We start from the raw sequence: 12,371 nt of genomic DNA on the forward strand, positions 1-12,371 counted from the left end.
CGAAGATATTAATATTACACATAAACGAGCTTGGTAAAACCCTTTTCATTTTTAAATACCTATTCAACGATATATCACACGATAGGGTTGGAATGAAAAAAAAACTTTTAGGTACTACTCTAATAAAGTATATCTTTAAATTTTTGGACTTTGTCGGTGTGATATGACACAGACATGGCGAAACTATAAGAATTACTACGGAACCCTTATTAACTATAATAAAAGTTTTTCTAATATATTGAGTTTCTTTTAGAGGAACTAACTCAATATATTCTTCTTTCGTATAAGGACGACTATTACCTAGGCCCATACACAAACGTATTTTACAAGCAAAGACATTCCTATAATATCATATTATTAGCATCAGTTGTCCTGACACGCGGACACGAGTTGTTATTACTACCCGAGTGTAACCAACCGAGGATCTCCTTAGACCGTCACTAAATACCTTCACCGCTAATATTGACTCTTACCTCCCCACTCAGAGACATTTAATGGTTACTTAAGCCATTCCTTAGTGAAGGATTTGTATGACAGTCCGTCAGTAAGAAGTGACTTAAGTAATCATTAAATGTCTCTGAGTGGGGAGGTTAGCAATAGTGGTATTAAACATTCATAAACCGATATAAAAAATGGAGGTTCTCAGTTCGCCTATTTTTTGTGGGTCTGGTTCCCGCAACATTTTACGGCCCAATGAGGGTTTTTGAAATTTTTTCTGCCACCGGGTGGCGCCACGTATGCGTCTGGTCCAAACAGCTGTCAAATAGTATGGAATTGTAGGTGCCGAACTTATTGTTTATTGAAATTCTGTTATATTGGAAGTGTTATTGATTTTATTATGGACTACGGTCAGAATAAGGTTTCCGAACTAAAAATTGAGCTAAGAGAGAAGGTGCAAAAGTCACTGGTACTAAGGAAAAGCTTGTTGAAAAATTTGTTAACACAATATGATTTAGTTTTTTTTATTTACTCAACCGCAATAGTAAAACAATAATGCAGTGCTTTAATTATAAAATAAAAAAAAACACTAAAATCGTTCACTATTCATAGTAAAGATAAGCACTTTGACAGTTATTGGACCTGACGACTCGGTGCTGCCACCTCGTGGATTGCCATTTTAGAAAACCCTCATTAGTTAAAGACATATCTAAATTGTTTTTAGGAGTCATTTGTACTATTTAAATCTGATACGGTAATTAATATTTTTTTATATCCCCAGTTAAAAAGTATGAATATATAATATTAATAACGTAATTATTAGAAAATTAAATAAAATTCTGTAGTTTTTACGAGAAAGAGGATCGAACATCAATACATACTAACATACATAATCCTTCGCTTTTATATTAGTAAGGATTTTAAAGTAAAAGATTTTGTTGGTATGTCTAGATAATAATAATAATTTATTGAAATCAAAGCCAACATGGACCAATTACAAATTATAGCATAACATAATCAATAAAAAATATACATAAAATTAAAAAAATTATACAAATACATTTAAAATAATATTTCCACGTTAGCCCGCACATGTACCATGTCACAGTGATACACGTACAGGCAGTCAAAGCGCTCTGCAAATAAGAACATAACAAAAAAAACTTTAAATCAATAAACACATTGTTTTTTATATTAATTTTAACCTTGTATGTTAATTTTAGTCGATTATTAGTTTTTCGTATACTACAATATTAGTGAGGTGTGTTCTGGCCCTTACGCCCCGTTGCAATGTAGGCACTAGCAATTTAACACTTAAGAAAAGTTAGCGAGCACACCAGTCTGCTTCGCGCCGGGACGCACACCACTCGTTTGCGTGAGTTAAGCATACATTTGCACATGTAAGACCGCGTTTTGACCTAATATTATATACCTATATAATCAGATAACAATGCGTTAATATGTGTCTTAGTATACGGATTAAACACATAATTTAATTATATTTTTAAGTATATCGAATTCAAGATGGCCACATGTTCTAATATTTTTTGTAAGATGCGTATAATTATTTAAGTCCTAAATATTCGCTATCAATTAGTGTTTTTACTGATCAAATAACAAACATCTTTTTTTTTGTACCACTTTTTTTATTTCATAAGCCTCGTTACAGTGCCTTCGCGAAGTGTCGGGGCTGCGATTGCGCATGCGCATGCCTCCATTTTGTTGCTTGACCAATCAATATTAAACTTGATCAAAAACATAAGGAAGAAGAATAATTTTAATTTATTAATTTTTCACATCACATCTCACGACGCCCGTCCATTTCCACTCTTTATGTGTTTTTGCTGGGCAGAAGATATCAAATCAAAATCAAATCTTTATTTATGTTTTAAAGGCTTGGTAGAACAAACTCCCCTTTTCTACTTTCGTTGAAGAGGACAATTAACAGCTTCTTTTTTTTACAGATTCAGAATGAACGGAAATTATTACGCGCCCTTGCACGGGAGTCAGCCGATGAACCCGAACTCTTCGGTGCCGATGCACGGCAACCCGCCGGGGCCCATGCTGGCCAACCCCCCGGGGGGCCCGGGTGCGACGGGGCCGATGCCGATGCCGGGGCAGCCGCCGATGCCAGGGCAGCCGCCGATGCCAGGGCAGCCGCCGATGCAGATACCGGTGCAAAATGTGCCAGCTTATCCCTACGCTATTCCCCACGAAGGATTTCCATTCAATGTGCCGCGTAAGTTATTATATTCCTTCCTAGCTTCCGCCCGATGCTTCGCCCCCGTGATGTATTGATAAAAAGTAGCCTATGTGTTAATCCAGGGTGTCACCTATCTACATACCAAATTTCAACCAAATCAGTCTAGCCGTTTATGCGTAAAGGAATAACGCACATACATTCTCACAACTTTCACATTTATGGTATTAGTAGGATATTTACATTTATAATGTTAGTCATATAGGATTGATTCCAGTTTGCTTGTGCATCATTGTAGTGGTTAATAAGGCTTCCTTCTAAATGCCTACCCTCCCTTTTCTCTTCGTGTTTATAAGATGTAGAATCTTGATACCTTTTTATAAACATATTTTGTTTCTTTGATCTGTCCCTAAGATGACCCACTGACCTGTTTGTGATCTAAAATTATTACAATTTAAGACAGCTCATTGATATAAGAAGGCTATATGTAATACTTGAAGTAGGTAATACTAAAATGTTAAGTTAGATCATATTTATTTTGAAACTGTTAAGCAGAAACAAGCTTTTCGTTTTCTTGTTCCCTCTTTCCCTCGCCGTATACAGGAGGTTCTTCTATTAAAAAAATGGCGATACCCTGAACAATTTGCCGAGTATACTAGTTTAAAATAAAACATTTGTACAATAAACGTTGTTTTTGTTTTCCAGCGCCGATAACCAATGTTAATATAAACATACCAGCAGAAATGTCGGACCATATGAATGGACACCACGGGTGAGTACCATTACTAAATACTTTAACACTCTTTCTGTTGCACTGTATACTATACTAGTCGTTTTTACCCGCGTCCCGTGGTAACTACTGCCCGCACCGGGATAAAATATAGCCTATGTTACGCGTGGATAATGTAGCTTTCGAATGGTGAAAGAATTTTTAAAAACGGTCCAGTAGTTTTTGAGCCTATTCATTACAACCAAACAAACAAACACAAAGTTTTCCTCTTTATAATATTAGTATAGAAAACAAAGTTGCTTTTTTGTCCCTATATTCCTTTGTACGCTTAAATCTTCAAAACTACGCTACCGATTTTCATGCGGAATTTTTAATAGATAGAGTGATTGAAGAGGAAGGTTTACATGTATAATAACATCCATTAAATTGAAGGGAAATACTGATATCCTGTGAGAAGCCGGGGTGGGTCGCTAGTTACTTAATACTTTACACCCTTTCAGTTTATCTTACAAAGGACAATGTCGCAATTTGTGTAAACCCCGCCCCTCCTACCAACAGACTTGAAACTATTGAACTTGCTGTTTGGAATCTCCCCCATGATATGGGTAAAAAGGAAAGAGTTTGCTGTCAATACCCTATCAAACAAAAAAGAGTTTTTTTGAGTTATCACACTAGACACCGACTAGACCGGTACACCTAAAACGACTTTTTTTTGACATTTTATATGACAAAACATTTTTGTTCCAGCTATCCGACCCATCCAATTAGGATTAGTCGTGAGATTGTAATACCGTCTACTGGAGAGCGGTATTTCTGCCGGTACACACAGCGGATGCCCGATGTAGTACCATATCGTAGTTACGTACAAAACAACAGGCCGGTGTACACCAACCAAGAACCGCCGCTGCCACCGACTCCTACGGAGGACTTGTATAATCGTGAGTTTCATTTTTAACTTATTTATGAAGTTACGTCATCATCTGACTAGCCTTTCCCCAAATATCTTTTTGTTGCTACCACTTATGTGTGAATGTTGGTTCAACTGTGTAAGCCCTTTACTTGACACAACCTACTATTTTTGTTAATTGTACTCAGTAGCTCTGAGTGTGTCTTTACTAAAACCATGTAGAAGTCAGCTTCCAGTCTAACTCGCTCTGTTTTACAAAGAGCGACTGCCTATCTGACCTCCTCAACCCAGTTACCCGGGCAACTCAATATCCCTTGGGAAGACTGAGTTTTAGGGATTGTTCACACCAAACGTATTGTCCGCCGCTGACTGTGAGTATACTCACTGTCTGCCCCAGTGTGAACGTCGACTCAATCTGCAGTACGCGTACACACCAAGCCGACAATAGGCTATAGCGTACGATGCGCTACATGTGTGAACAAAAGAATAGGCTCTTGTAGGTTCACACTAGATGCGTACGCTGAGCGGCTGACTATTCTACACATAAAAGGGCTCAATATTTGAATAGTAGTAGTATTTTATAAACGATAAAACTAGCGTAATTTATTTTTTTCAAATCAGACGTTTTACTGATATTTCAATTAAATGATGCGCATTCAGATAGTTGCCATTTGCGAAGCTCTAGAGGAAGACGAAAATAATAAAAAGAAGAGATTGTGGGTACATCCCTTAAATTTGAAGAGATGTTTTCTTGGTCAATTTCATACTTTATATTTCGAATATAGACTTTATCCAAATAAGTTCAAGAAATATTTTCGTATGACAGTAAAACATTCGATGAGTTACTATCTTTAATACGTTTAAGTTTATATAAAAGGGACACTAATTATCGACGTGCTGTACCGAGACGCGGCGGAGCGTACGCGGCGGAGCGGCGCTATTCGGCAACTGCGTCCGCGTAGCCAATCCGCGTCCGCCGTGCATAGTCGCGTAGTAAAATAATCGGCCACTGAGAGTCAGCTACAACAGACGACGTAACAGCGTATAGTCGGTTCGGTGTGAACGACAATTTCAATATATATGGAAAAGCAATAAACTGCGTAACGCGCGCTCACAGTCAGCGGCCGACGATACGTTTGGTCTGAACGATGCCTTAGTCTTACTGGCTACTGACTACCCGTAACGACTGTCAAAGATGTTGAAATGACAGCCGGGACCTACAGTTTATCGTGCTTTCCGAAGCACGGTTACAGCTAGAGTAAACCTTTGCACTTTTAGATGTCACAGATTTTAAGTCGTTTTTATTGTTGATTTGTTTTTTAACTATTCACATTCTTGTCGCAGATGTTATTTGATAAACATACTATCATACGTGACATTCCAACTATTTATTCTTGTCCCTAACTTAAATGTGTGTAAGTAGTGAATAAATGTAGCGTCAAACTTTAAATGCGTTATAATTTCAGCTATCATCGCAGCAGAGTTACTGCCAGAGTACAGAGTCAACGCTAATCCCTATGGGCCGAGACCAGATGCCGTGTGGGCACCAAACCCAGACGACGTAAGTTTGTACATAAATATTTCAGAATCACGCCAATTATTTAAAAAGAACCTCTAGTAATCCGACCTAATCATGTGCCTAGACTTAACCCAACTCTGTTTGGGTTGCCTTCAAGCTCGGAGTAAGGAAAAATGAGCGGAGATGCCTTAATGCAGGTAGGCCAGGCGCCTCCTGCTAGGTCAAATAGGTATGGTGGACATGACCTAAACGGTCAATCGGCTTGAACTAACGAGGCGTTCGGTTTCTTGATGTATGTCAATGAGTTTTTGGTGTCGGTCGGGTACAAACGCGTATAAGGGCAAAAACAGTAACGCTCCTCGTCCACATACCTGCATTTCGTCGCGCTATTTCCTTCAAAGATTTTCTGTTATGGCACCTCCGCTAGTCATTTTGTTATTCATGGCTTCAATTCTATTCAGGGAGCGACTGTATTGACCAAGATGTTTAAATGACAGCCAGAACCCACCAAAATAACGTGTATCCTCAACACGGAAGAACTCTTTAAAGATAAAGTATTAAAGGAATTTGTGTTCTTTTTCAGATGTTCTCTTTTAGCGACATGCGAAACTCATTGCCGCCGCCGCAAACTTTACCGGAGGTAAATATAGGATTTTTTATACTAACATTTTCATATTTTATTATACATTGCTTGTAACATAATTGTCCTAATCTTTCGTCTATCTGATATATAAATTGAAAAGATTTAAAGAATAATATATTTTTTTTCTTTGATTTAAAATTATTTGATATTTTTTTGCTCTTTTTTATTTTTTCAAATAAAACAATATGAATATTATCTTTTAATAACAGAATTCCCATTAAACTTGTCAATAGACGTTCTCCGGTCATCAAGGAGTTATCCTTCCGATACGCTCCCGTCGTTCCTCTCCCGTCGACGGCTTGGGGCCCCTCACGGTCGGGGGCCCAGTGATAGTGCCGGGGCAGGCCCCCAACCCAGAGCCGTATCAGGCTCCCACTGTGGCCGCCACCGTGACTGGCAATGGGCCCGTCCCTTCTCCAAACCCAGTTGGGCGATTGGTGCTTGGTACTGATCTGTGCGCAAGAGAGAGGGCCCCTCAACCACTCCCAAACCTCTCCCAGGATGGATATACGGGCATTGATGATGTGAGTATATTTTATATTGTTTTAAAAATTAATGTATTATTGTGAATGATTCTCACACGTCACTACGAATGTTAGTGACGTGTATAACGCATTAAAATAGTGTAATATATTTGTTTACCAACTCATATTCACATATAAAGCAGTAGTATGTTCTAATCCTTTAATATATATTTATTTAATTTTGTGTTACAGCAAGAGTTGGAAGAGGGGTTACAGGCGCTGGAGCGTCGCATAGTGACCGAGTTCAGGAACGCTGACTAAGAAGACATCTCTTCAAGTAACTGGTTTTTACAGTGTTTAAAACAACGGGGAAACATCCATATTAATGTCATCGTTTTAATACTTTTTTGTAGAACATGCTAAATTTGTTTAAAGGTAACCACACATATATGGCCGAGCGCAGCGAATCTTGAATTATATTTTGTCAGTGACAAATGTCATTCGAAGCGCTTCGCCAAAGGAGATGTTTCAAAATGGGGTTAAATATCTAAAACCGTTTTAATTTGGCTTTGTTTGGCTGTAAACACAAAATTATACACTTGAAATTACAATACACAAGAAAAACGATGATTGATAAATGTCATTTGATATATTTATTTGTCTCACTTGTCAAAGCGATAGCTTGCGTAATTTTTTTGAATTGTCCAAATTTGTGTTGTTTTAGCAATTTATCTGTACTTTTCCCAAATTCCTTAGGTTTTTCTGGATTTTTCGAGGTACCGTACATATATTGGTCCGGATTTGAAACATCTCTTGTGCAACGGTTTCAGATATATTTTTACAACATAGGTATTTTTTCGTTTACATTGTTCCGAAATATTCAACAAACATTTGGTTAAACATTTTTTTTTACTATTTCTAGTCAGTGTCAAGTTCCAATTTATTGTATATGAAACGAACATTTTTCTATGAATTTTTACGTATCCAAAGCAGTAGTTTCAGTGAAATAAAACCGGAGGTAAGTTTTATATTCTTACTTTTCAACGGTCTATGAATAACGTAGCTGGTCTATGTATATTTTGGATGGCTGTCTTCAGTTTCTTATTTTTTAGGCCTAGCTCCAAAGTCACATTTTTAAAACTGTAGAAACCAGGTAACGTAATGTATGGAAATGTATAAGACAGGCCACACCGCATGCGTAACGTAGACGTGCGCGTCGATATGCAAGCGGTGTGGCCTGTCTCATACATTTCTATACATTACAACTCAGTGGTACGTGCACGTCTACGCTTAAGCATCCGGTCTGCTAGACCCTTAACTAAAGACGCTTAGAAGTAATGATTATTTTTAATCAATCACCCGCTGGGCGTCGCCGATGGTTTTCAAATAGAAAGTTCAGTCAATCAGTTTCACCACTAATTCTATGTTTGATTAGTAATGTATGTCCTTGTAATTAACTGATTATACATTACTGCATGATGATAATAGAACTGTTGTAACTTGAAAATAATTTGTAAATATAGTTGCTAATTAACATAGCGTAGTGGTGAAACACAAGCGATCAGAAAATATATTTTTACATACATTTGTTAACTGTTTCCGAGCAGTTAGTATGATCTTTGTTTAATGGTGGTGGGTTTTGTATTTTTATACGGTCTATTCATGATTCTTTTTTCACATCAAGTGATCTAGCTGATTTAGCAGTACATACTAAATCTATGGAATACTCTATGCGTATCATGTCTACTTTGACACGTGGTTTATATGTATTTCTTTATCATGGCATTCTTTTTTGTATCTGATTTATACCTTCGTTTAATTAATTAAGATTTGCGGTACAACCTCCATAGCCGGGCTTCCCCTCGGGCGCATGTTTGTTCTGTAGTTGTTTTTCCCAGATGACTTCAAGTCTTCGCTATCTATACCGACCTTCACCCAAGGGCAGTCACCGGCCCTTCGCGATATTTCTATTTCGTTCTAAAGAATAATTAAACAACAGAACTGACTGACTGACAATACAGAGTCAAGTGACTTTGAAACCAATTTAATAGATTTCATTAAAAGCGCTAGCAACTCCGATAGTATTTGAAGTTTTTGGATATTTGACAATTTTGCGGGTCGATTCGCAGTGGTTTTTGCCTAGGATTGATATTTATTGATTACGTTTATACATAGCTATAGTTGACTTCGTATTGAAGTTGTTGTACATTAGGTATTTATGTTGTTAAATTAGAGCAGTCACTGTGACCGCCTAGGATGTAAAAATTAATAAGTATTTTTATATGTTGTCGAGTTTATATTAGACCCAACACAAAGATCGTTTACAAGTTTGTAGCCTAGTTTGTCCTCCATTGAAATATTTTCTTGAAGACTAAAATACACTGCGGTCGTAACCTTATGTTAGAGAGTTAGCTTACTATTGTACGGATTAGTTCAGATGAATATATAAGTATAATATTTAAGCTAAAAACGGATGTTGATATTTTTCCTCCGTGTTTGTTAGAACTCGCGTGAAACTGCTGAGCAAAGTAGCATGACATTTCGGCCGTTGCTTAAAATTTCGGTTAGCGCGAGTGTAACTGGTAAATTGTAAATCCTTAATAAAAACTGCCCTGTAAAGTAATTACCAATCATTGTGTAAATAATACCTAAGAAGCGCGTGTGTACGCGGCCTAAAATTATTAGACGCATACAAATTTGGACCTGTTTTGTAAAGTTCATATATATTTTTTTGAGTTAGCAAAAAAACCAATGACGAAAATTCAAATGGACGTAGAAAATAGCATGTTTGCTTTAGTATTGCTGGACAATTTTAAAGCAAAAAATATCTGAAGAAGGTTACAATCCCTAGAAAAATCGTTTGGCGTTTATAAGGACTGGTCGTCCCACGGTGTGAGTTAAGCCTTTATTGAGGTTGAGACGTCTATTGACGTCGTGGCTATAAATGACAAGCTGTCATTGTGACAGCTGTCATCGTGACAGCTCGGCCCTTTTGTGACAACGCTCCGTTTTGTTTGCAAAACGATCGTCAGTTGAATACCTTATTTTTGATGTGGTTAGGTCTATTTAGAGCTGATTAGTACATAATCGTTAGGGCTTTCTTCCTACCGTCTTCCCACATCTTCCCGTAGCCTCAGTAGCATCCCGTCTCTCCACACCTCGATGTAATCATCAAAGTATAATAGTTTAACGTGGTTATTAGTTAGATGATTTAGTGATAAAATGTTATGTTGTTTTTCTACGATTATTTTTATTCATCTTTGCTAGTGTTACTGCTTTGTTGATTTTCATACCAGGTCACTTAGGCCCCAGTGGGCACTGTGACCCAAAATCCCCTCCAATTTAAAGTTATAGGTTTTTTACATCATTTGTTGAATTATAAATCTTTGATCAATGTTAACCCACTTTATATCTTTCTCTGTTGAGAACTATGAGTTGAAATTTTATTATGAAATTCATACCCATATTTATTTCGTATGAATTAAAAAAAAACTACAGCCAATGTAAATATTACAACCATTTCCCAAAAGGACACGCCACTGAAAACGTCAAGTATTGTGACTTAAAATTTTTAATAGCAATTACTTATAGCCCTTAATTATAATCAGAAAACGTGATATATGTATTAGCTATAAATAAAACAAATTAGAATAATGTATTATTGTTCATTGGTCCGTATTATTCGCGTATTCCGTTCGTAAGTGATCTGTATCCGAGGGCCGTGAACAATTTCGTACGGTTATACATATTGGGCCCAAGTTTAGCGACAACGAACTTCAGTTTTGTTAAAACGACTGTTTACTATGAATTATTATGTTCAAGTTTTGAACTAAAGAGTAGTGTTAAGAAATACGGATGTTTTTGTTGTCGGTGAGCCTGGGCCTCACACGAGTGATCTTTCACTAGAGGTAGACAAAGGTTTAGCGTTAGTCGAATCTGTCATAATCATGATCCAACGCGATTATACACCTTGCGTAATTGTGATCACTATATTGTATAAACATATGCATGTATTTATTAAAATGTCGCAGGAGGACAGATAATGCCCCAATCTCTTTACTACTAGAACTATCTTGTAGAACCTGATCTTCTGGATGCTAGCTGCGCATTCCAGTTCTTTTTCAAGTAAAACCCTTTTCAAAGTACATGAAGTCGTAACAATAATTGTACCATTCGATTGATGGCATGGACGAAATAGTTGTTTGACTTCCTTACCTAGAAATATTAGCGTTGATAGTGACTTTTCCTTTGATTAAAATACATACCAATGGTTTTGTAACTGAGCCCCTTCGGATAACTGTACTCAGCCGATATCTCTCTTACTGCGACATATAACTTTGATCCATTACTTTTGTTATATTTATCGTCCTTATGCACATGGTGTTACAAAAGTACTCTCTGATTTCACTGAGCAAGGGCTTGTACATTGGCCGGTCCATATAACCACGGTCTTGGTGTTACAGGTACTTTTGTAACACCCTGTAGATCTAGGCAATGGAATAATTGTCAGCTGCCGTGATCACTCTGTGTAACGCAGTTGGGCTTTTGTCAACTTGTAACCAACTAGCAAAGTTCGCTTCATTTAACTAATTATTCTAGTTTTAAATAAACAGTACCTTTTGATATCTAAGGCTGGTGATCTATTTATACTTTAGAAGAAAAAGTTTAAACAAAATATGTAAGGCTGTAATATAGATATAGCTGAAAAATACAACGCCCAATCTTAGCGTTTATTTTGTTTTTTTTTTCTTTGTAATTTATGAACGTGTGACAGGCGCAGTTGTAGATGGAAAACTATGGACTCTGCATCATTTCATAGCTTTCCTGTACACAACTGTGCCTGAATGTAAACACTAATAAGTCCTAGTGATTCCGTTGTGGTTCGCTAATTAGTTACAATTAAACTTAGTGCAATGATGAACTTGCGTGCAATACGTGTCAGTGATGCGGGACGACCAATCGCGATGTACTGATTGACGAGCATTCATACCTAGGAATGAGTGCACGTCTCGGATCTATTGAGTCCTCTCGCAACACGCATGCAGCAAAGGAGATCTAACGATAGCAATAACACGATCTCTTTGCATTTACTTTATATGATTTATAAACATTACAAAACTTCGGTTCACTTGTAACTAATGTTTGTACATTATTGTATTTTTTTCCTAGGAAAAGTCATTATTTATAAATAAATAGTCTGTTTAAAGACTTTTAATAGGACTTGCGCACACAGTGCGGTTTAGTGTAATTTTTTTTGTAAAGTTTTTAGTTAATAAATTCTAACATTTATTTGACTTTTTTGTTTTTACACGACACCCCTTAATTGGCAATCACGCGACACGACTCTCTCCCATGACACTCCCAATCGCAACCGACAATAAAGTGCGCTTGTACACTCTGATCTGCACTCACATAGTTCATCGTCGCGTTCGTGCCAACATTTGTACCAACACGTGAGCGTACCGCGAGC

At 37.2% G+C, this 12,371-nt stretch overlaps 1 protein-coding gene across 1 annotated transcript in view; it reads left to right on the plus strand.

The window, feature by feature from the left end:
* Nucleotides 1–12,190, plus strand: part of LOC110379468 (roquin-1) — a 34,228-nt gene extending 22,038 nt beyond the window's left edge. Inside the window, exons 11-17 of the mRNA XM_049844973.2 lie at nt 2,403–2,677; nt 3,344–3,410; nt 4,116–4,306; nt 5,742–5,836; nt 6,378–6,434; nt 6,671–6,961; nt 7,154–12,190. Coding sequence (XP_049700930.2) covers nt 2,403–2,677; nt 3,344–3,410; nt 4,116–4,306; nt 5,742–5,836; nt 6,378–6,434; nt 6,671–6,961; nt 7,154–7,222 — 1,045 coding nt within the window. The 3' untranslated portion in view covers nt 7,223–12,190. The remainder of the gene's footprint in view (nt 1–2,402; nt 2,678–3,343; nt 3,411–4,115; nt 4,307–5,741; nt 5,837–6,377; nt 6,435–6,670; nt 6,962–7,153) is intronic.
* The last annotated feature ends 181 nt before the right edge of the window (nt 12,191–12,371 follow it).

Source organism: Helicoverpa armigera, chromosome 1 (assembly GCF_030705265.1).
Source record: "Helicoverpa armigera isolate CAAS_96S chromosome 1, ASM3070526v1, whole genome shotgun sequence".
Taxonomy (NCBI): Eukaryota; Metazoa; Arthropoda; class Insecta; order Lepidoptera; family Noctuidae; genus Helicoverpa; species Helicoverpa armigera.